The sequence below is a fragment of the Dermacentor variabilis genome, unplaced genomic scaffold, assembly GCF_050947875.1.
Source record: "Dermacentor variabilis isolate Ectoservices unplaced genomic scaffold, ASM5094787v1 scaffold_12, whole genome shotgun sequence".
Classification (NCBI taxonomy): Eukaryota; Metazoa; Arthropoda; class Arachnida; order Ixodida; family Ixodidae; genus Dermacentor; species Dermacentor variabilis.
Genome location: NW_027460280.1, coordinates 13,442,387 through 13,468,464, shown reverse-complemented (window position 1 = coordinate 13,468,464; position 26,078 = coordinate 13,442,387). Strand labels below are relative to the sequence as shown.

At 47.9% G+C, this 26,078-nt stretch overlaps 1 protein-coding gene across 1 annotated transcript in view; it reads left to right on the top strand.

The window, feature by feature from the left end:
* The window catches only part of LOC142566289 (protein Skeletor, isoforms B/C-like), a 201,724-nt gene that overhangs the window by 61,756 nt on the left and 113,890 nt on the right, over positions 1 to 26,078 (top strand). The window contains exons 3-4 of the mRNA XM_075677183.1: positions 15,761 to 15,833; positions 24,515 to 24,617. Of these exons, the coding sequence (XP_075533298.1) occupies positions 15,761 to 15,833; positions 24,515 to 24,617 (176 nt within the window). The remainder of the gene's footprint in view (positions 1 to 15,760; positions 15,834 to 24,514; positions 24,618 to 26,078) is intronic.

Sequence of the window (26,078 nt, the reverse complement as noted above, 5' to 3'; positions counted from 1 at the left end):
GAGCCTATTTAAATGGGCTCCGCAATGTACTTTTCACTTCAGTCTCTTCTTCTTGTCTTTCATCAACCATTGAATAAACCGTGCAAGTTCCGCACTAGAAATCCTCTCGTCCTTGCCTGCTCGCCATGGCCTACCGGATGCCTGCAGCCCGCCGACAACGCCACGCTACCCGATAGTAACGTCGGTCGAGCTATCTACCCCAACGTCATTTTCCAACGAGCAGAAGACGCAATCGGCGACGGAGAACGCCGCCGCGCGTCCCTCGACAACAACGAAGACGCCCGAGGTGAATACCGCGGGAGTGGCCGCCGATCCCATCGTCGCCAATTTTCCCTCCCAACAAAGAGAGGCAGACACTCCGACCGGGGAAAGGATGGAGGAGGATGCTACCACGAATATTTACGACGACAAAACTGACGACGAGACAGGTGGCTGTTGGAAGACAGTCATACATAAGCGACGCATCCGTCAAACGCACGCTAAGACGCAACCCTCCGAGAACATCTCGGGCATTCCGGACGCCTCCCAGCCTACCGTACGCAAGCGCAGTCGGAATCAGAACCTGCCTCAACTTCCTTTGCACGACGAAAAGATAATTCTGCGGCCTCACGGAGACTGCCTCGATATCTGGACGCGCCCAGAACTCGCCAGTGCTCTATGGAGTGCAGTCGGCTTGACCACCGCCGATCGTCAGGGCATCATATTCCGACTGCGACCTCAGCAGAACTTGGCAATCACCAGCACACCCCACTCACACGTAACCGACTCATTGTACAAGGTGAGGGAGCTGAAGCTTGGTCAGCGGGCTTATCCAATCACAATATATTTTGCGGTCCCAGCCAACTCATGCAAGGGTTCCTGGTCTTTTGCCCGGTACACCGTCTTCCAAGCTAGTGGATGAGCTTTTGGCTCCTGGAACTCAAATGCTTCAAGCACGAATGATGGGTCAAACCAACGTTGCGTTGGTAACGTTTGAAGGACTTAAAGTGCCTCGCTACGTGCGTTTCTATGGTGCAGAACTCCGCTGCTACCCCCATCGACCCCGCCAACTGGGCTGCACGATATGTCACAAGCTCGGCCATTGGGCTGATTACTGTCCTACGCCGCACGTGGTCATTTGCGCGATGTGCGGGACTGACAACCCCACCCCGTCACATCTGTGCACCCCACACTGCAGATCCTGTGACGCGACCCACCCTACAGCGGATCCAAACTGCCCGCGGCGTGCTAGGCAGACAATGAACAAAGCTTGGGTGCGGAAAGCTCTCGAGAAAGAGCAGCGTGAACTCCAACCCTCCAGCGACCCGACCACTACCACAGATACGGCGGAGACCCGAACGTCGCGCGCCCCAACGAAGGAGACCAGACAAGACCGGTCGGAGATCCGTTCGAGATCCCATCGCAAGTTCCGGACCCGCTCCAAGTCTCGGTCCCGATCCCGCGAGGCATCGGTGCACCTCCCAGAGAAGCGCCCTCCTTCCCCATCTTCCTAACAACCCTACAAGAAGGCCCTGCAGACCAACGCCCCAGCCAAGGTGACCCTGGCCCCTTAAGGGGTACAGCGGACCCCGACCCCGGAGAAGAAAACAGCAATGGAGACGCCTCGGGAGGTAGGCCGGGCGGAGGGTCCCGCACAGCTCGCTCCGCCCCGTAAATCTCTCCCTACCCCTTCCCCTGTTACCAATTCGTTATCAAATCCCGATCCTCTAATAGAAATAGCCTGCCTACGTCGTGACATGAAGGCGCGCTGTGAGCGCCTGCGAAAACAAATGGACGCACTGGTGGCAGACATGAGCACTAGTATGCAGGCGGCTCTGGACAGGATAGAACGCCAAATGGAGGCCCTACAAATAGGGATTACGGAGCAAATGAAATCATGCATAGAGTGCACTTTCGCACGCATGCAAGTTCCTGAGCTTAGCGGTAACAACGAAAGCGCGCTTTCCGACCAAGGCTCTCGGCCGCAACCTTCAAATGTGGGCCCCCGGCGCCCACATCCCTGTGCACGACCGCCTGCTTCCTCTCGCGATGATGATGGCGCCGCGTAACGCGGAGCAACTAGTGGTGTGGCAGTGGAATTGTAGGGGATTCCGCCGAAAACGAGGTTCCCTACAGCAGTATATCGCCACATCCACGAACCCTCCCGATGTCATCCTCTTACAGGAAGTCAATTGCACCCCTTCTTTATCCGGCTACAGCATGCTCTCGAGTGTCTCTCCTGCTGCGGGAGCCTTAGTTTCGAAACATGTTACATGTCGCATGCATGCCACTAACATTGATATTCCTCACCAAATATTGGAAATAATTACGCAAGGTAAACGCAGCGAGAGTCTGTTTATACTCAATGCATACAGTTCCCCCCGTTCGCGAACGCACTGTTTTCAGCACCTACTAACAGAATTTGGTAGGTTTGGACGGGTTTGTGTGATGGCCGGCGACTTTAACGCTCCGCATACTGCATAGGGTTACGTTAAATCGCAGGCTAAAGGACCCGCTTATGGAATGCCATCTGTAACATGAGATAAACACTGCTTACCGACCCAGAGCACCCCACTCGGAAAGGCAACAGCGTATCTCGTGACACCTGCCCTGACCTTCGTGCGCAATACTGGCCCAGTCGTCGCGCACGGGCCTTTCGAGGAGCACCTTGGTAGTGGCCACTACATTGTGGCGACCACCTTGTCATTACGGGGTGCGCGCAGGCCCGAGCGATATGTGCGTAAACGGATTGGGCGAAATTCAGGGAACGTCGCCAGGACCCACCTGAGCGCCAAGGGTACGAACGCCGGCTTGACTCTCCCGCACAAGATCTAGAGGACACAACGAGATCTAGAGGCCACCACTGCGCACCACAACCGAGGCACCTGGCATAGATCCGCATTTACTTCATCTCTGGAACGCCCGCATCGGGTTGACACGACGATGGAAACGACAACGCTTGAACCGAAAACTTAGGAAACGTATAGATCGAATTACACGGGAATCACAGGAGTATGCAGAGATCTTTACGAGGAATAACTGGCGAGGATATTGCGATCGCCTCTCAGGCACATTGAGCACTGCAAAAACGTGGTCGATTCTTCGCTCACTCACAGATCTCACCACAAGAAAGGGAAAAACATTTCAACAGCTGCACATCCTAATGCACGAGTACAGGGACGATGTCTCGACACTCCTCAGAGAGCTAGAGAAGCATTTCATACCCACAGGCCCGCCGCAGCAGTACCCTGACTATCCTTATGTAGGCGAGGCGAACGAATTGCTCGATGCAGACATCACATCCGACGCGGTGCGGGTGGTCCTACAAGACTTACGCCGTAGCACGGCACCGGGAGCCGACCACGTCCGATTCGCCACCCTTCGTAACCTCAGTGACGCGGATATTAACACCTCACCCATATCTTAAATGATTGCTGGCGCAAGGGCATGCTTCCCCAAGCATGGCGACACGCCGACGTCACACTGATCCCCAAACAGGGCAAGCCTGTTAAGGTTGAAAACTTACGACCCATCTCCCTAACATCCTGCATTGGTAAGCTCATGGAGCATGTACTCTTGCGGCGTCTGCAGCCCTTCCTCGAAGAAAAATCATTTTTTTCTAACTCTCAATTCGGATATCGGGCTCATCTGTCTGCCAAAGATGTGCTTTTACAATTGCGGGAGGAAGTCATAGGGCCTCCGTCGTCCGCCCAAACGAGAGCACTCATCGCCTTAGACCTGAAAGGGGCATTCGATAATGTTCAACATGACCTCATCCTTCGCAATGTTGCACATTCACACTGTGTAATTCGTATGTACAACTATATCCGCGCATTTCTTCGAGATCGCACAGCGACCGTAGGAATGGGACCGCATCGATCCGGTACGATTCGCCTAGTAGGACGTGGTACACCCCAGGGCTCAGTTCTTTCTCCTACTCTATTCAATATCGCGCTCGCAGGGCTCCGCCGGCTACTCGACCAGATCCCTGATGTCGACCACGCTATTTATGCGGACGACATTACTATCTGGTCGACAGGGGGTTCCGACGGAGCCATCCAGGACCGACTGCAGCAAGCAGTCGATACAGTTTCCGAGTACGCGAGAAACAGCGGCTTAAGATGTGCTCCGGAAAAATCGGAGCTCATAATCATTCGCCCCCGGAGCCGTTCCTCTACTCCCCCTATCACTGTGCACGTGGATGGCACACCGATACCACAGGTTAATCGTGCTCGTATCCTCGGCCTACACGTCCAAGCGGATGGCAGGTCAAACTACACTGTTTGCCTTCTATCCAGACAAATTGAGCAAATTCTGGCCATGATCCGGAGGGTCTCGAACAGGCGCTCGGGCCTTCGAGAAGAGGACCTGCTGCGCTTGGTGGAGGCATGAGTGATCAGCCGCCTTACATACCATCTCCCATTTCAGCGGTTGACCCAAGCGCAACAACTTCGCATAGACGCAATGATTCACAAAGCGACGAAGCTGGCCCATGGCCTCGCGAACTGTACTTCCGCACACCGTCCCCTTAACTTAGGGACACATAACACACTAGGCGAGCTGCTAGAGGCACATTGGGTCAGCCATTGCCAGCGCCTCCTACTCACTCCTACTGGCCGCCATCTTCTCACACGGCTAGGATACTCTGTCCCACACCTTGAGTCTGAAACCCGTCCAACGATCTTGTCGTCAGCGATACGCCAAGCACTAAGTATTCATCCATTGCCACGTAATATGCACCCCGAGCGTGACAACGGGCGGCGCAAAGCCCGTGTACGATACATTGGCCGCATGCTTGCAAACATCCCGGAAACACATACTTTATACACGGACACATCACGCACTCAAGAGGGTTATACCTCGGTAGTTTTGGATGGCACCGAATCCCTGAGAGACTCTGCTGCAATACGCGGAACAAATGCCGCTTACGGAGAAATTCTCGGTGTTGCTCTTGCAATTCGATACGCCATCCGTGTTCCTGAGGAAGTGTATATATTGACAGACTCGCAACAGGCATGCCGGGCGTTCCTATCAGGACATGGCATCCCGAGAGCGGCGCACCATATTCTCAAACAGATCCCGAAAAATACACCAACCACACCTCCCCGCATCCACTTACTCTGGACCCCTGGTCATACCTCGCTGCCGGGTAATGAACGCGCACATGTGGTTGCCCGACAAATTTCTCTCCGGGCGACTCCGCGTGGTGAGGCGACTAGTTCAGAGTGGGGGGATCCCTTGCTCCGTTACAAAGATATACTCCGTCATTATACACGCATTCGTCGCACCCACGCCGTACCACCGCCGTCCTTCTCGCGGGAGGAAGCAGTGGCATTACGCCAGTTACAAACCGCAACTTTTCCAAATCTTGTCTCTCTCAATAAATTCTACCCACACTGTTATGCAGATCGTTGCCCTAGCTGTGGCAGCTCACCCACAATCTTCCACGTCACGATTGAGTGCACTGCAAACCTCTTTCCTCCCTTGCCAACTCTCATTTACCCCCAACGCAACAAAGAGCTGTGGGACGATGTCCTCCGCGACGGACCTCCCGAGGTCCTCCCAGCTGTGATACAACGGGCTCGAAACATCGCCAGAACTATCTTAGGGACCCTGGACTGAGGGTTCCTCCCACACTGCTCTCACCATTCAAATATTATTAATAAAGATGTTTTACTCTCTTTCGAGAAACAGGCGTCGCAACAACTGTCGGCAGCGGTGGGGTAAGCTACCCTGAAGAACGCAACAAGCGTCGGGGTGAGGTCGGCCGTCCGTGATCGCGTTTCGACCAGGTCTGTTTGGCTGCATCACTGGCCTGCGGTCGTCTGATAGGTTGTGTTGTTGCGAACCGCACAAGCCTCCCGAGTGCCTTGCTTGCGCGGCAAGCCAACCGCATGTGTATATACGAATCGAGGGCGCGGTCCGAGATTTCGAACGGCGCGGGTTCACCCGAGGATCGACCCCGCATCTCAGCGTGCTTGCTGTTCGTGCGCACGCTGTGGTACCAAGCGCAGGTTCACTCCACAGGCTCCGAGGGAGGCGGCAGTGGTTGGTACGCGCAGGCTGCCGATATTTCAGCTTGCACCCGGCGTGATTCTGCAGCCAGCTCATTCAGTTCTCTTCAACGAGGACCTGCAGGTAAAGTGCAAGGGTAGAATGGCTTTGTCGAATTACCCATCCCGCTAGCTGCGCATTCAAAGCACTCAAGTCAGCGTTCTCGAAAAGCTCCTGCATCGCTCGGACGTGCTCCACCAGCGATTTGTCCGGGACCTGCGTGCGTAGCTCCAACTCCCTCCGCATTTGCAGCTGGTAGTCGTTTGGGAGGAACACGTCTCTGCGTAGTTTACGAAATTCGTCCATAGTGCTCCCCGTCTGGCCAGCCAAGCGTTACAACTGGGCGGCCTAGTCGACTAGAGCAATCGCAAAAACTATAACATCGCGCTCTCGCATTTGCCAATCGCTTGGTCATTCTGACGCAGTTCCAGTAAAAAAATAATAGAAAAAAAGCGGTGGGCCTCATCTCATCGCCGAAACCACTGTACGCCGGTATCGGGACTCCGATCCGAGGCCTGGCTGAAGTCACGATTAGCAAAGCCTGCTGCAAGGCGCTCGATAGAATATGCACAGGGTTTGTCGCGTCTGCAGGCATTCCTCCGCTATTGGAAGCCGTAAGGGTCTTACCACGCGGTAGGCTCGCTAGGCGTGTGGGCTGTCTGGCCGGAGGCATATTAGCGTGTGACAGGATGCCCTCGAAGCAGCGCTTAGTTTGCCTTCAGAGGAATGGGGGGCTCTCCTAGGGCCAGTATAGCGCGCGCACACGCCCTATATACCAGGGTCCTGCATATTTTGCTGCGTACGTACGAAAAAAAAAGGTTTTCCGCTCACTGCTGCACTCTTCTTGTTCAAATTTTGCGCAAAGACAGCATTCTGGAGTCTACGTCGTTTAGTATAAAAATTGTCACAGTTAATTGCCTGGTCTTTAAGAGTGCAAACTTACGTGAACTTATGGGGATGGTAGCTGCTGCTGCAACGGCACAAGAATAAACTTGTGTAGCCGCGTGCCGGCAGCTGCGGAAAGCAGCATTTCAGGCAGGGCGGTCGCGTGATCCAGGAGCGGGCAACACGCGGCAGCCCTCCCTGAAACCTTGCCTTCTGCATCTGCCGGCAGCTGGCGACCCAAGTTTAAGCTTGTTTATTTGAACGCTCAACAAATACCAAATATTGTCGCAAGAGTCGAGGAAGAACTTGGCAAATGACCAAGTAATAAGTGGGAATATAGTCAGCTTCTAAGTGGAATAACAACAGAAATATGGAAAGAGAGAATGTTCGTTGGAAAGGAAAACAGAAACCGAAAATCTGGTGGAACAGGGAAATACGAGAATCGATCGCTGAACGGCAGAGAGCACCCCGAAAGCACAGGTAGGCAAAAAAAAAGCGCAGTTGCTGCAAGATGAAGTAGCCTGTAAATGGGAAATATACCGGGAGAAAAAAATGTATGGTTCAAATACTGGTGCAAGTAAAGATGAAAGGTGAAAGTGAAAGTTGGTTGTTAGAAATACGCGAGAAAAAGGCCGCACCTAGAATATTTTGGAACGATATAAATGTATTAGGCAGGAAGACAACAACAATACAATAACATATCCTAGACGAAGATGGAAACAATATGGAAGGGGACGCGGCAATAAATTGCATCCGAAAAAATAACAGCCGAATCTTTCCAAGGCAATGACAATGTTGTATTTCAAGAAAAAATGAGGATAAAAATAACCAGATAGAAAAGGAGCTGATGCTGAAAATTGTCAACTGGAAGAAACCCGAAGAGGAAATTCCTAAACGCACAGCCACAGGGCTAGAAGAGGTTCCCATTAAGCTGATAAAGGAACTAGGACCAAAAAGTAAGGAAGCTCTGGTGAAAGCAGTGGAAAAATCTTTTAAAGACAGACGAATACCAGACAGTTGGCGACAAAGTTGAATGTATTTAATTTGTAAAGGTAAGGCGGAGAAAGATAGAATTCACTCGTATTGACCGTCGACCATCACATCGGTAAGATACAGGTTACCAATGCAGACAATTAAGTTAAAGCTGCAGGCATGGGCAGAGAATAATGGCAGTTTGGGAGAACTTCTAATTGGCTTCAGAGAAGGTAGGCGTTTGGATGATAATTTATTTGTTCTTACTTAGTGTATTGAAATATCAAGGGTAGAAAGCAGACGATTATATGTGGCCTTTTTAGACATTACAGGAGCGTATGAGAACGTAGACCACAACATTTTGTGGGATATTCGGGAAGGCGAAAACGATTTTCTACAGTTTATGAGAGAGATTTACCTAGAAAGTAGTGCTTGCCTTGAATGGAAAGAAATGAGGAGCGAGGAGAAATCGGATATCAACAAGCGACTGAGGCTGGGGTGCCTTTTATCCCCACTGCTGTTTATGATTTACATAGTAAGGATGGACAGGGCTCTAGAAGGAAGTATTATCGGGTTTAATCTCTCACACAAACAGGCGGGTACAGTAGTAGAGCAGCAGCTTCCAGGTTTATTTTATGCGCACGACATTGTGTTGCTAGCTAAAAGCAAAGTGATTTGCAACGTCCGGCTAATATGTGTCGACAGGAAAGCGAGAATTCAGGTTTACCCGCCGTGGTTGCAAGTGGCTGTGGTGTTGGGCTACTGAGCACGAGGTCGCGGCATCAAATCCCGGCCACGGCGGCCGCATTTCGGTGGGGGCGAAATGCGAAAACACCCGTGTGCTTAGATTTAGGTGCACGTTAAAGAATTCCGGGTGGCCGACATCTCCGCAGTCCTCCACTGCGGCGTGACTCATAACTAGAAAGTACTTTTTGCTCGTGAAATCCCATAATTTATTATTACATTTGGAATTTAGGTTTGAAATTTAGCGCTGAAAAATCAGGTGTTATGGTACTCAACGAAAACAGTGAACAGTGGCAATAGAGGGCCAGGAAATACCTCGGGTTAAAGAATATAAAGACTGGTATATGGATAAACGAATGCAATAGATATATGGAAACAGAGGGAAAAAACAAGAACAGTAACGGGGAAGGGAAATGCAGCTATAATGAAACATAGAGTGCTATGGGGCTACAATAGGCATGAGGTGCTCCGGGGTATGTGGAAAGGTGTAATGGTTCGAGGACTTACGTTTGGAAATGCGGTTGTTTGCTTGTAATCAGGGGTACAATCAGGAATCGATGGCAACCAAAGGTGAGTGGGGCACCTCGCATTGGGCGCTCACGGGAAGACTGCAAATGAAGCTGTGCAGGGTGATATGGGCTGGATAACTTGTGAGGTGTCGGAAGCTCACGGTAAAATTATTCATTAACAACGACTGAAGAAAATGGAAGAAACTAAATGGGCTGCGAGAGTGTTGAGGTACTTGTATAGGAAAAACGCTGATTCACAGTGGAGGAAAAGAACTAGGAAGCTTACCAGCAAGTATGCGGCCCGTAGGGTCAGCAATACAGCATCAGCGAACGTCAAGCGGAGAGTGAGAGATGCTGAAATAATCTCATGGGTGGTGGCAATGGAAAAGAATCCTGCCATGAGTAACTACTTAAAAGGAAAAAAAAGGAAATCAGGAAAGAAACAATTTCTCATAGCTCAAAGGGAAGCTCATTACTTTTCGAAGCGAGATCAGGATGCCTAACAACACGCACCTGCAGGTAGTAAGAAGCATGTTCTTGCTGCGGTAAAGGCAAACAATGGAACATATTTTGTTAGAATATGAAGATATCTGCCCAGCGGTCAATTTATGCAACACTGGACTCCTTGAAGACCTTGGGTTCAGCGGGAGCAGTGGTAAAGCAAACATGTCCGTAATAGGCATTAGTAAGACGCGATTGGAGGATTGGCGGAAGAAAAGTAGGGAAACGACAAATCACGGAGACGTACAAAAGCACAATTCGCAATAGGGGATTAGAAAATTTGGGCGCGGTAGTTCATAGTGTTTTTTTTTTCATTGTTTAACCTAGTTAAGACATTAGACAGTATAATAGTAAGAGCTTGGTGGCGCAACCCACCGCCCCGTTCCAAAGGAGCGCTGATAACATCCATCCATCCATCCATCCAGTCACAAAAACTAAACACGGGATGGCGAAGCTGCCTTGAAGTTCCCGCACCCGCTTGCCGCAATGTCATAGATTTTCATGGCGTGTGCTCAGGCCTAGTTATATTTTCATTGATAAAAATCGACTATAGTCGACTTCCATTAATTCAACCCAGACAGGACCGACGGAAATGATGGAATTATCCAGTGGTTCGAATTGAACAAAAGTCAGAAAAGCCGCCAAAACACACCATTCATTCATATTGGCGCTATTTGCGCTATTCTAACATGCCCCACAATCAAACACGCACGCACTTTCTATATGTTCAAAGTCGAAAGCTAAATTACAAATGACAATGAAAGCTCTAAGTAGACATGCAACGCGCGCACAATTTTATATAAGTGTTGCACAATGACGGTCGGTTTGCTAAAGTCAGCTTCACTGCACGGCATGTTAAAGTCGGTTTTTCACATTTTTAACTTGGCTTTTCATAGTTTAAAGGCTGTTTCACATGGGGCTATTTTCACTCAGCGACACAGCGATTTCCGTCGCTGCTAGACTGCCGCGATCTTCGCAGCTCTCCATGACACACCAGGTTGGTCGCAACGATCAGCACGATTTCGGGCCGGCCTAGAGCTAGCGCCGTCAAAATAAGGCTTTCCTGCTCGTGTCTATCTTACGACGTGTCTTGTCAGTGCCTCCGTAGTTTAGCACAAAACATTCGTAAATGTAGAGCGATATTAACGACCAAAAAGCACACAGCATATTCTGTCTTTATCAACATTCATACGTATTGCCAGTTTTCGAGTTCTTTTATCGTAACACTAGAGGGCGTGAATACATTGAAAGCAGGTAGAGGGAAACGACAAAAAAACTGAGACGTACAAAAAGAAAGTTCACAATAGGGGGTCAGAAAATTTGGCTATGGGAATTCGTCGTTGTTTTTTTTACTTTGTTGAACCTAGGTAGGAAATTAGGCAGTATAATAGCAAGAGCTTGGTGGCGCAAGCCACCGCCCGGTTCCAAAGGGGACGCTGATAACACCCATCCATCCATGCGCCGTTGCGGCAGTAGCTTGCATCCCCATAAGTGCAGGCAAGTTTGCGCTGTCTTCTTAAAGACCAGGCGGTTAACTGTGCCAAGTGTTATACTACACGACGTAGACTCGAAAATGCGATCTTCGTGCAAAATTTGAGCAAGAACAGTGCAGCGGTGAGCGCAAAACCTTTTTTCAAACGTCATCATCATCATCAGCCTATTTAATGTCCACTGCAGGACGAAGGGCTATCCTTGCGATCTTGAATTACTCCTGCCCTGCGCCAACTGATTCCAATGTGCGCCTGCGAATTTCCCAATTTCATCAACCCACCTAGTTTTCTGCCGTCCTCGGCTGCGCTTCCCTTCTCTTGGTACTCATTCAGCAGGGTGGCTTTATATCCCATGCTTCTATTTGAAGTGCCTTTAGTCAGCTCAGGCAGGGGCCGGTTTTCACGCACGAGATCCCTGACACGAATAATCGCAATTTCTCGACCTTAAATTGAATTTCAGCGTTGACTACGTGTGTTAGGCGTACCTTCCATGTACCTAGAAAGGGCTTCTGCCGTTTGACTCCTCCCACTCTAAGATTGTGAAAAGGATTATTGTGTGACAATGTATGGATTCTGCGCTCCGCAAGTCGTGTCCACAGCTCACCCAGGATAGCGTTAATTTTCAAGTAGGGTGCATTTTGGCAGCGGACTTCCCTACGACGTTCGTTCTCGGTGCGGTCTATCTTGTAAAGAGTGAAACCTGGAGCCAGAAGAGCACAACACTTCGAAGGGGAGGTCATGCCGTATGTACGCAACACCTTAAGAAGGTTGCCGGCAGACATGATGCCGCTCTGGGTTTTGTTAGCCCCTAATAAGAAGCTGAAAAAGCTGTGTCCTCGGATCTGCGCCCAAGGCAAACGCGGATGGGATAGCGTTTGCCTTGAGCTGGATGGATTGTGGATAGACAGCATGAGCGTCCCTTTGCAAAACGCTCCACTGGAGCTCATTTGCTCCGTCCCAGTGCCGTGTGGAGAAATGTACATCGGCCAGAGGGAAAAGTCTGCTAATGACTGTCTTAGAGGGCATGCTCAGAAAGTAAAAAAAAAGAAGAATAGAAAGAGGATAAGCATGCACATTTGGTCGTACACGTTTCTGCATGTGGCTGCGAACCAAGGTTTCGGGAGACAAAAATCCGTTGCAGCAGCAAAGAATGCATGTCTCAGTTGGCTTTAGAGGCGTTCGTTATCAAAAAGAATGCCGCTGTTTTTATTAGCGAAGCTTCGTTAAGCTTGCATTCGTGTGAGCATGCAAGCCGCTCTTTGAGAGCCTTGTGCGATGCGATGATGCGACGGCGCGCAGGCGGTAACAAATTGTACAAATACGGGTAGGTGGCACGAGAATGAACCGTTGTTAATAGCGCCCGTCCTTGTCCCTTTGTTCTTTGTGTGCGTTATTAATTCGCGTTAATCTACTACAATTATATTACGGTGTTATCATGCCGTTGTTGTCACATCGTCATTCCATCGTCGCAATGCGTGGATCTACGGTTTCGAGTGCCAGAATTTTATATTGAGCTATAGGCGTTTCCCTGTTAAAATGTGTGTGACTTGGTCATGTGCTCTGTACTTGCAAATGGGCGATAAACAAGAACAGCATTATCGCAAACACTAATTCGAGCATCGTTACACCGATTACTATAACGCATGCGACCTGCAATTTATTTATTAAATTTTGAAGCATTGCTACTGGGGCTACATACTTTGACGCAGCGAAGTAAGTTCGACGCACGCACTGGCTGGTGAGCATCTTCTATAGTCGCTCTCCGCACGTGGGACAGCCTGCGAATGACACTAAAAGCTAAGCGCATTCGCTCAAAGTGACACTAGATTTGCCAGAGAAAAGACGGGGAATGCGGGAGATGGAAATTGAAAACGATGAGCAAAATGTGAACAAGGTGAATGCAGGAGCCAACGTTTCGACAAGTGGACTTGTCTTCTTCAAGGCGAAGAAGACAAGTACACTTGTCGAAACGTTGGCTACTAGATTTGCCAGTCTTACTAGGGTAATAATTACTGCATGCTACGTTAGGGCTTTAACTTACAAAGGACCATGCATGTTCCCATCTGTACTTTTGGAGGCGGATGAGCAGCTGGTCCGTATAAGCCATCGGGCAACTGCCAGCGCCTGACGGACAGTGTCGACCGAGTGCGCGAGAAATGAACGCTCCGCGAACAGGAAACAAGCGTTGGGGAGAATATTCAGTTTATGAAAGCCGCCATTGAATGCCCGCCCAGCCCGACAAGAGTGTTTTTGCGACCAAGCGCTCGTTTCAAATTCTATACCAAGTTTTTTAAAGCCTTTGTAATTTGGAGGCATCCTTGCGTACTGATTTGGCAAGAAATTACGGTATCGACTGGAATATTCTAGAAGCTTTACAAAGTTCAACGACTGCGTTTTCAGCTTGTTTGGACAGCGCGTCTGGAGAGGAAGAAAAAAAAGTCTCTGAAAAATTGCCGTCTTCATTACACAGGGGCTGAACCAAACTCAAAATAATATCAATGAGCTTGGCTGGTAAGCTTCCATGCCTGCAGATACCGAGGCTGAGCAGCTTGAACGAATGGTGGTGAAAAGACTGGCGTGAGTTGTGTGGTTATATTAAGGCATGGTCGTATTTGTTTCGCAGTAACTGCGCTCTGTTCGGTCATTCGTAGCGCACTGCAGGCTACGTTATTGGTTGCATCATAGCGGGAATTCCCAATATTTAGCTGCTGATAGCGAAGCGGCCTCAAATCTCGCTAATTCTTGGGACGTGTCATCAGGCTTCAGCATCGGGCTAGCCGGTGCTTTACTGTCATTGAAGCCAGGCACGGACAACAGACAGAGCGCGCTGTGTTCATTCAGTTGTCGGTGCCTGTGGCGCACTGGAAAGCATAGAACCTTTCGGACTCGTCCTCCAACAATAATCACCTTGCGCGCCTTTAGTGAACTCTGCGCGCTCGCGGTATTTTCAGTTCACGTAACAGCGTATCTTAACGGCAAGAGTAGAGCAGAAAATTAAATATACGCTAGGTTTATAACTATCTTTATCGGGAAAAAAGCAGTGCACATAATTTTTGGAGAGTTCTGAGCGGTAAATATCTCGGCAGCCTTGGCAAATGCTCAGTGGTAAAATGTCTTTATGCCAGAGTGACGTCGACATCTCGCCTTGTTCCAGTCCTGTCTACCGGGGACGACTTGTTCTGCTGTCCAGATGTTCTGGCTGATAAAACCTGCGATTTCTCCAACGGCATGCCAGTATTGTCTCCATGAGAGACCGTTTCAAGGAGCGCTTCGTTGCTGCAGATGCCGTCCCATTACGAGCACTCTGCGCTCCTTGCGCAGTAAATTTACTGGAGCCGCAACATGTTCCGAACTACGCACGGAAATGTAGTTCCTTTTGTCGGAAGTGGCAGTACTGGCCTGTGACATCGCTCATCGGTCTCGCCGCCTCTTCCTGATTTTGTATCGATACAAGGTCGACAGGAGAGCAAAAGTGCTGCCAGCTGCGTATTGCCGGGGCATGGAGGCACGCTGCGTACTGCTATCGTTAGCCACATAAGCACTGTTTACCGACTATTCACCTGGATTGCCAGATATGGTGGGTGTTGATCATCGCCTACATTGTGCCATTGACTTTTTGCCGCACTGCAACTTGGACGTCACCTTATCCGCACTATTGATTGCCTCGCCATGCGTGCGGTCGGCATTCCGAAGCTCATGTCGGCCCCGTCATTTCGGAACGTCAAACAAGATTTGGAGCAACTTGGTTCATAAGCAGCGAAAAGGAACGAAGAACACACGGCTTGTGAATGCCACGGAGATTTTCATTTTTTTTTTTGTTGCGTTCTCACCAGTGAATCTTCGCCGAACCACAACATACAGCCCCACTCACTGTGGCTGGTCGTCCGCGTTGCTTGCTTGGTGTACAAGTGCAGATGGAACGTGACCCTTGCATCTCGTGCCGAACCCGCCGTGGTGGCTTCGGCGTTGCGCTGCTAAGCCCGAGCATCCAATTCAGGCCACGGCGGCGGCATTTCGACGGGTGCGAAATGCACAGACGCCCGTGTATCGTGCACTGGGTGGACGTTTAAGAACCCCAGGTGGTCAAAATTGGTCCGAAGTCTCCACCACTACGGCGTGCGTCATAATCATATCCTGGTTTTGGCGCGCTAAATACCAGAATCTATTTTTTTAATCTCGTGCCGAAGGAGAAACCGTGTTTTGCTTCTTCAACTGCAAATATATTTAGAATTGAGGAATGCAGTAGAAACCTGGCATTGCAATCTTTCTAGTACACTCGTTATTTAGTTTGTGCGTGTTAATTGCGAATTAATTCAGTTTTCTTTTTTGCGGTGGGCCTGTGCTGTATACAATGCTCGTATACACGCAGCTAGACGTACGAACCCAGGCAAATCGTCTCTGGCCTTCTTGGGCGTAGGTGCACGCGCACTTAACTACATTTAAACCATGCCGAGAGCCACTCCGAATGCGCCAAATGCCTGTGTCATAGGTTCATATACTGCGACCTGTTGTAACGTATTTTCTTTTCCGCAGCTGAATATGCGAGAACCAGGGGGCGGGCAATATGCTTGCGATTTGCGCGCCACTGAGCAGAGTGTTTCTCAAGGTGCCTTTCCGCTGTCGCAGAGGCCTTCTTCTGGGCTGGTACCGGCAAGGAGCCCGACGATAAGGGTCACCAAATTCCTGACGAGAACGGCAGGTAGGGTTTTATTTCTAGGCTTTGATTGACGTTATAGTTGTGCAATAGATGCATGTTTTTGCCTGACGGTGTATTTATTTACACATATGGCGTGGTAGTTGAAGTTCGCAGTTTCAATTAATATTTTTTTTTCGCACATATTTTGAGAACTTTGTAGGAAATTAGGGAAACCGCTCGAGTTAACAAGCCTTTGGAACAGCACTGTCCATATTCGGTTGTTTATGACCTCGTACAATAGAATATTACAGCAATGACTGCATTAGTATCCATCGTATAGTACACGTAACAAATGGACTGGCATTATCTGCCGACAATTGGCATATAACAACAAGGACGTTCTCAACAGGAAGTCTTGTTGTTCCAGTGAGCATGATTCTTGTATTCATTCATACCAAAAGCTTTAGTTTACAAATGCATCTCTCATTGAAGCTGTTTACGCTAACTGGTTCTTGACACCGTCGGCCACCGCGGCGCGTTATCACGGTATGTGTAGATTAAGAGTTGTCTTTTCGTCCGCTTGCATTTCCCGTTCCTTTATTACCTCTACATTTTATTCAACAATTAATTTCTGGAATTATTTTATTGTTTGTTTCACATGGCAGTAACTAAGAAATACATTTGAAGCTTCTGCACTACTGAATATTGGCAGATGTCAACTTTACCATGTCACTGAACATGCAGTTTTTAATTCCTTTGACATCAGCGGACCAGTGAGGCTTAATATAAGACAAAGTTACAACCTCATACTGCACAGCCTGCTTCCTATTTGTATCCTGTAAAATTAGTTGGTCGAACCAAGACCCTCGACTCTTATTCCAGTTACCGCAGGCGCTGGTAGCCTTACACAACTACTGTCTGTAGGCCAGAGCAGCCTCCGTAGTTGGGATCGAAAAGGGCAATGCATGCACAGACACTTCCGCTGATCGAATTCAAGCTGCGAAAGCTATCTATGGTGCACATACATGTTTGAAAATCAGTCGTGGACAGACAGAGCATCACTGATCCCGACCCGACATAACCGACCCGCAGCAGCCCAGGTAACACGGAAAAGTGCGTAGTCATACATTATTTTTTGACCGCACTACTTGCTCAGCGTCCAAGCAATGTCTCGGTCGTGAAACAGAGCTACATCGCTGATCTGTCGAATGAATCCTCACATTCGGAGCCAGCAGATATGCTCCGAAATCAGTGTCTGGGATAGAGCATAACGTTAATGCCGTATCGCAAGCAACGCCGTGATTAGAACTGCACGATAACAATTCGATTCAGTAAGAAGCTTAATTTACCGTACGTACTTACACTCTGAGGCAACTTAGCAGTGAGGCAAGCTTAGCAGGACTCTTAGAAGAATTATCAGACATTGTTTGGGATATTATCGGCCTTAGTAAGATTAGAAGACCTGGTGAGGCTTACACATTGCTGAATAACTGCCATGTACTCTGCCATAGAGGTCTCCCGGGGTAGGATTCCTAATCCATAAAGACATAGCGGGCAACAGTGACAAATTTTACAGCACCAACGAGAGGGTAACAGTAGTCGTAATCAAACTCAATAAAAGGTATAGATTAAAGATAGTACACACCTATGCTCCAACATCCAGCCACGACAATGAGGAATTAGATTAGTTTTATGAGGACGTTGAATTAGCGATGACAAAAGTGAAAACGCGGTATACAGTAGTAATGGGGGACTTCCATGCAAAAGTGGGGAAAAAGCAGGCGGGTGAACAGGCAATTGGCAACTACGGTGCCGATTCTAGAAACGCTAGAGGTGAGATGCTGGTAGAATTCGCAGAAAGGAATGAGCTGAGAATAATGAACACTTTTTTCAAGAAACGTAGCAACAGAAAATTGACCTGGAAAAGCCGTAATGCTGAAACAGTAAACGAAATTGATTTCATACGTTCTGCCGATCTCAGTATAGTGCAGGATGTTCAAGTAATAGGTATGGTAAAATGTAATGATCACAAGTTAGTGAGGGCCATGATCCACCTCAATTTAAACAGAGATAGAGTAAAATTGGTCAAGAAAAAACAGGTCAACTTAGAGGCAGTAAGGGTAAACGCAGACAAATTTAGGCTGGTATTTACAAACAAATATGCAGCCTTAGAACAGAGGGATGATGATGATGACATAGAGGTAATGAATGAAACCATAACGAGGATGGCCTCAGAGGTAACAATTGAAGTGGGAGGCAAGGCACCAAGGCAACCAGTAGGCAAGCTCTCCCAAGTAACAAAGGACTTAATAAAGAAACGCCAAAGAATCAAGGTGTCCAACTGTAAAAACTGATAAACAAGGCGAAAATAAGTGATATTCGAAACTATAACATGAGAAAGACGGAAGAAGCCGTAAAATAGTGGACGCAGCCTGAAATAAGTGAGGAAGAAACTTGGCATATGACAAACCAAGATGCATGCACTGAAAGATAAGCAGAGTAATACCATCAGCAATCTCTAAGATATAGTAAAAGCAGCGGATGAATTCTGTACTGACCTGTACAATACCCAGAGAAGTCAGGATACCTCAATTCGAAACAGTAAGAACAGGATACAGAAACTCCTCCTATAACTAGCGGTGAGGACAGAAGGGCCTTGCAAGACATGAAACGAGGAAGAGTGGCAGGAGAAGATGGAATAACAGTCGATTTAATTAAAGATGGAGGAGCCATAATGCGTGGAAAACTGGCGGCTGTGTATAGAAAGTGTCTATCAAGTGCAAGGGTCCCAGAAAACTGGAAGAATGCAAACATTCTACTAATCCACAAAAAGGGAGGCGTTAAAGAATTGAAAAACTATAGGCCTATTAGCTTACTCCCAGTATTACATAAAATATTTACCAAAATTATCTCCTATAGAATAAGGGTAACACTGGACTTCAGTCAACCAAGTGAACATGCTGGCTTCAGGAGGGGATACTCTACAATAGATAATATCCGTGTCATTAACCAGGTTATCTAGGAATCCGCAGAGTACAATAACTGTCTTTATATGGCTTTCATAGATTACGAAAAAGCATTCTATTCAGTAGAGATACCAGCAGTCATAGAGGCATTGCATATTGAAGGAGTACAGACAGCTAACGTAAATACGCTAGAAAATATCTACAGAGATTCCGCAGCCACCTTAATTCTACCCAAGTAGGAAGATACCTATAAAGAAAGGGGTAAGACAACGAGACACAATCTCTCCAATGCTAATCACTGCGTGCTTAGAAGAAGCATTCAAGCTATTAAACTGGGAAGGCTTAGCAGTAAAGATCGACGGCGAATACCTCAACAACCTTCGGTTGGCCGATGAGATTGTTCTTTTCAGCAACAATGCAAGCGAGTTCCAACAAATGATTGAGGACCTTAACAGGGAGAATGTAAAAGTGGGACTGAAGGTTAATATGCAGAAGACAAAGATAATGATAAATAACCTGGGGGCACGGGAACAAGAATTCAAGATCGCAAGTCAGCCTCTAGAGTCAGTGGAGGAGTACGTTTACCTAGGTCAACTAATCACAGGGAACGCGGACCGTGAGAAGGAAATTCAAAGAAGAATAAAAATGGGTTGGATCGCATACGGCAGACATGGGGAGCTCCTGAATGGGAGTTTACCGTTATCATTGAAAAGTAAAGTACACACTCAGTGCATTTTACCGGTGCTGGCTTACGGCACAGAGACTTGGAGGCTGACAAAGAAGCTTGAGAACAAGTTAAGGACCGCGCAAAGAGCGATGGAACGAAAAATGCTAGGCATAACTTTAAGAGACAGAAATAAAGCAGTTTGGATCAGTGAGCAAACGGGCATAGACGATATTCTAATAGATATTAGGAGAAAAAAATGGCGCTGGGCAGGTCATGTAATAACCTGCCCAGCGCCATTTTTCGGTGATAGGTTTTCCACTGATAGATAACCGTTGGGCCATTAGGGTAACAGAATGTGTACCAAGAGAAGGGAAGCGCAGTAGAGGAAGCCGAATACTAGATGGAGAGACGAAATTAGGAAATTTGCAGGTGCTATTTAGAATCGGTTGGCGCAGGACAGGGGTAATTGGAGATCGCAGGGAGGCGCCTTCGTCCTGCAGTGGACATGAGTAGGCTGATGATGATGATGATGATGATGATGATGACTTACACTCTGCCATTCTTCTTGGGTGAGGATATACTTACACAGATACATAAAAACTGTTGTTTGCGCTCCGGTCTTTCTCACTGGCAACACAGCATCGCAACGATCTCGGGATATGCCATTCATGTGCGGCTCGAACGTTGTCGCTCGAACAGTGGCTTCTGCCCCCATTACTACGCAGTCCTTTCAAACATTACACCTGACGTTGTCAGCATATACTGACAAGGAGATAAAAGTTGCATTTTACGGACTGTAGTACACAAGCCAAGCTCGCGCAACACGAAAGCACAGTCAGAAGAAACCAGAGGGGACAACATGAGTCAGTGAGCAGCTTCGAGGTGTACCTAAGCTTTTTTCCGCACCTGAAAACATTGTTCTTGCATTCATCGTTGTCAGCGAAGCAATCATAGCTGACGCACATGAAGTTGAAACACAGTGAGCTTCAGGGACGCCTATAACACTTTCTGGTAAGAAATTCGTGAAAAAAATGGGCGATAAGCTGACACGGAACGCTACTTCACAGATGTGAACAAACCGTCGGCCATGAGCGCTATACTGAGTCCGCCGAACGCGGCCGCTCGCTGGCGCGGCGCACAGCGTCATGAGAAGGTATACTTGATTTTGGCGCGAAATACATTTCATGAAAAGGGACAGAAAAAAAGAGAGTGAAGCGCCATGTGACCAACCTAGCTGTTACGGCAGGGGGAGTTCTTTAAAACTCCCTGTGCGGAGTTTCCACAGGAGAACAAGATTTTGAAGCGAAGTAAAATCACGTAATGTCGCCTTTATCCTGCCGCAGCTAGCCAACGGAGTGAAACGAGGAAATGCTGTTGTGTTGCTCCCAAACATTGGTGTAAATATTCAAGGATAGGGGAGTTTTTAGGGCATGTCACCTGTTAAAAACTCCCATGTTTGTTTATTTTTGTTTACAGTAGACACGGTAATTATAGTTACGCAATGAGTGCCAAGAGAAGGAAAGCAGTCTAGGACGGCAGAAAACAAAGTAGTGTGAAGAAAATTGGAAATTTACATGCATAAGATGCGCGTAGGCAGGGGGTGACCAGGAGGCGCAAGACAGCGGTAATTGGGAAAGGCCTACGCCCTAGAGTAGCCAGAACTAGGCGGTGGTGATGGCTGCTGCTATTGTTGATGTTGAAGATGGAAATGGTGGTGGTGGTAGCGGTAGTGCAAGCTCTAATGGTTGGAAACGCTGTTCTATACTGGAAATGAGGTCTGGGGTTAAAAGTTAATCAAGGGGTAGGGGCCGATTCGCATTGGGGCCTACAGAACAACGAGAAATAATGCAGTGCAGTGGGGGATTTTTGAAGTAAAGAGGAAAATAAACTTTTTTTTCCACTGGCTGCACTAACTTAGTAGCTATGACGTAACGCTGCTAAGCTCGAGATCGTAAGTTCCATCCGGGCCACGGTAACCGCACTTAATGTGGGAGAATTGAACAAAACTCCAGTGCACTTATATGTTTTTTATCAGGCTATTTTTTATGTCCATTGCAGGATCTCAAATTATCTCTACCTCAGTGATTCTTAGCACCCTCAACTGCGTTGCAGATCTGGCCACCGCCTTGGTCAGGTGCTCCGCAGCTGCTCGGAACTGACGGCCACTGGTTGATTGAATGAGTCATTTGGGAGGTAGTGGTTGATACTGCACCAGGAAGGCCAATTCGTGTTCTGGTGAGGGAGTGTCTGTTGTAGCTTTTAGCGGACCTTCCTAATTTGGTTGCACCTGGACCAGTATAGCCCCATTGGCTCTCGGCAATTTGTTCTTTCTTTTTGTCGGTGTAAGGTGCCAGTCCAAGCCTGAAGATGTAGCGGACTGAAGGAGGATCCGCATTTACGACTTTCAGATTAAAAGTCCGGTGTTGTACCCAGCTTCACGCAACCACCGCTTAGATTTAGGGGCACGTGAAAAAATTCCCGCTGGTCAAAATTTATGCGAAGTATCCTGCTACGTTGTTATTATGGCACGCAAAACCGTAAGGAACATGGATGATAATAAAATGGGTGGCTGCACAAATATCTGTACCTGAAAAGCGCAGACGTGGAATGGAGGAAGACGTCAAGTAACCTGGCAGCCAAATAGAGAGTAATTAGAAGTACCAGATGACAACCCAGAGACGTAAAAAAGTGAGCGAAACAGAGATGGTGAATTTGGTGCAAATAATAGACACAAATTCCGCGGAGATTTACTAAGAAACAAAAAAAGAAATGAGAAAAAATTGTACGATACCACAAAGGGTATTTCCGTTGATTTTGAGGCCTCAAGCTTCTTGCTTGAGAACAAAACCATACAGCCGCAAATTTTCGCAACAAGGTGACGCGCGTGGCTGCTCAAAAATAACCCGGAGGTTGCTCAGCACATTGAAATGAAATGTGTAGATATTCGCCCAACCAGAACCGCAGGGAGCGTCAGCCTTTCGTTGATGTTGATAGTTGATGATTATGAGTCAGCAGTCGGAATAAGGAACAGACGTTTGGAATATTTGTGGGAACGAAGAAGAAATTGGATTGTCAAGGATATATATATATATATATATATATATATATATATATATATATATATATATATATATATATATATATATATATAACGTTACGAGATAAATCAGAGGTAGTCAGAATGCCAGGTTACGGTATGGCAACATGTAAGTAGGTCACACAGGCAGGGTGACCTTATTAGTGAAAATAGGCTATTTCAGAAATACTTTGCCGCGGAAAGTCCTTCAGTGCGTTCAGCAGAAGCGGAGTTATCGGCAGTCAAACACGGCCTCCGCAGTGCTCCCGTTCCTTCTTCAATGCCTCGCACTGCGAAGGCTACGGCCCAGTGGGGCGTGCCCACAACACTTCGTCTTCGTGAATGTCACCGTGGCACTGAGTTCAAATTTCGTTTTGGATGTTAGCGTAGAGGCCATGACTTCCACCTTTGGTGCAAACGACGCCCTTAACATAAGTCAAACGCAGTTGTGCCCAGCGAGCCGCAATGCGCTTAGCCAATGGACTCGTGGCGGCACCCCGCGGCGGCCGCGGTATCTACGCCACGTAGCCGACCGCAGCTTGACGTCAGCTACGGGCGAATAGATAAGAATGACCAAATAAAAAAGCGTCCAGAAGAAGATAGGGCCTCCTGTTGAAAAGAGAGCATTTGAGGGAAAAGGTTATTTGGCGATCCGCTTTCGAGCTCCATGCACCGCCTACAACAGCAAAACTTGGTTGAGAGGTTCACAGCAGCGTATGCTACCCACGGACTATGTTACTTCACCAAGCCCGAGGGGTGGGCCCCTTTACCAAACTAACTCACAGTGTGTGAGGTCCCAATGGTTAGGCACTGTTTGTTAACCTAGCACTTCATAATGACCTTTTTTTGAAATATATCTACAGCAGTGTGTTCCACCCTGATTTGCTGGAATGGCTTTCAATTATTCTGCTACGTACTTCCGTGCGTGTCGTTCACGTGCATTTTCTGATTAAGTTATGTGTGAGCATATAAATACATATTCACCGATTCCATTTTTAGCGTTGACGCAATTAGCGGTGTGACGGCGTCTGGGGAGAGTTCGAGCGCGGAAAACAAGAAATCGGGACCTCATTGTTCAAGAGGACCTGCCGTCATTGTGTCGCACAACAAACATCCCGTAAACGACAGTAAAGCAGCAGAAATGCACCGTGAAAGCGATTGTTCTTTTAAAAGACACCCGCGTCAGCATCTCAAGCTTCATGTATACGTTAGCAAAATGGCACAGCGTATGTGCTAGTTAATTTTATGCGTCCATCGTGACCAATATTCGAGCGGAGACGCCTGCTCGTCTGTGCAGGCGGGACACGTGGATGACCAACTGGCGGCCTGCAGTGCAGGAGCCCGACGGCGTCAAGTTTCCGGCGAACAGTGACAACACATCAGCACAGTGCCATTGCTCCGTGGGTACGCGCGGGTATCAGTTTGCGCAAGCCGGCGTCTGCCTAGTACCACGTGTCGGGCCAATGCGCGCAGAACGGTTCTCGGCGGAGCGCCGGCTGTCCTAACCTAACAGACGGTCATTACACAAGGACTGATGCGCCCGCTGTATTGGCACTTGTTGTGTCCTCGACATAAAGACCTCTTCACGTGGCCCAAAAAGCCGCCACACTAAACAAGTGCACCGCACAACAACGCCGAACAGCGCGCGCCACCACACCGAGAGCTGGTTCCGCGGAGGAGAATCGCATGACCGGCACTAGATGTTCGAAAAAGGAAATGAAAGGGGGTCGAGCGCTCTTGATGTCGAGCATCTTGAGTTCCCTCGCACCACCAGGTTCGCCTAGAATAAATCAGTTTTATTAGAGACGGCTGTATCCGTTGGTTACACATGTAGCACATAATACATTAGTAAGTGTGCACTAGGACGCGATGATACTTTTATAAATAGGAGAGCCGACTGGGGTGACAACCTTACAGATTGCACAGATGGCCTTCATGCATTCGTGTGTGTGCGTGCAGTGTGCTGGCCCTCACCGTGTAAACATTGTTAAACCAGGCAGTGTTAGTTACGTAGCAAACCATTCTCGTTTTGCAGCTCGGCGGTCTTGAAGGCCTACAAAAATGCCCGCGTGCTCCTCACCCTGCCAAAGAAAATCACCGACTACCAGTACCTGGGAATCTACTGCCGAAAGTTTGGGGTAAGGCTTCTCTTGACTACGTGGTAGCGAGTTGTCATGGCAGGACGAAATTGGGAAGGATAGCTTCATGACGCGAGTACTGAATGCGCTTTGCCACTATGTTTTGACTGCCAGTTTTCTACTTTGTGTCCCTTACACCTCGGCAAGAAATAATATAAATAAATTAATTAATCAATCAATCACTCAATCAATCAAATATAGTTCCCAGGAACAGCTATGAAGCTTATACTGCTGCAATTAACAAGTAATCCGCGAGACAAAAATGCATAGAAGACAAATGTGGTAGACAAAACAGTCTGAGATAGAGAAAAAAAACATATAGGAAAACAGAATACGTGGAAGAGGTCGTAAAAGGGAGTTAATCATACAACATGATTATCTGCGTATATACAAAACACAGGAAGTGAACTCTGAAATACGTGAATGCAGGCAGAGTATTTGTTACATGTTTTTTGGAGTCGAGCCATGCGACAGTCTCTAATGCAACATGGGCACGCAGAAAACGCGGAATGCTGCCGGGCATACTTTTGCGGTACGGGAAGTTGCACATGATCAAGAAGCGTTAGACAATATATAAGGCCGTCGACCACCTTATAGAGGATCAAAAGGTGTGAATTAATACGTTTTGATTTTAGAGGTGTGAGTTGAGGTATATTTCACATTTGTCACATTGCCATCGTCTGTGCCAGTGCTTCTCGATCACTCGGTTACCTACGCCGCAACTTTCGAAACTCGCCTAAGTTTATCCGGAAACTGGCATTTCAAACATTCGTCGCCCGCGGCTTGAGTTCACCGCTCTGGTCTGGTCTTCCCACCAAGATCACTTAATGCTGGAATCAATCCAAAATAGAGCCGCACGTTCTATTTCTCGGCATTATGACTACCATTCTAGCGTAACTCAAATAAAGCTTTCACCTCAGCTGCTAAGTAATCGTCGCGCCCTTTTGTCACCACGCTAACAAACGCCCCCTACGCCTACAAACGTCATCGCACACGTCACACAGATTACACAATCAGCTTCACGCGCATCTACGGTAAAACTGAAGCATTCAACTAGTCTGCAATTCCGCCTGGCATGCGGCTCTGGAACAGCCACCCCGATAACATAGTTGCGGAGACTATGAAAAATTCAGGCACTCACTCAACTCACTGTACGGTTTTAATTTTCCTACTTTTTCCTTGTACTGTAATACGTTTGTTATAATCTTATAGAGTGGTTTTTTATTGCCCTGATATGCAGCTGTATGTCGCTAATATGTTTGTGTAATTCTTAGGCTGTGTGCGTGGCTGGTGTTTTTTCTTTCTTTACCTTCATATTCTCACGAGATTGCCACTTTTTATGTGCTTACTTGGCTCTATGCCTCCCTTACTGAATTCCCCATGTAGGAACCTGTTCCTTGGAACGTATTCTACAAATAAAATACACAAACAAAGAAAGCTTAAATGGACAACCAGAGTCAT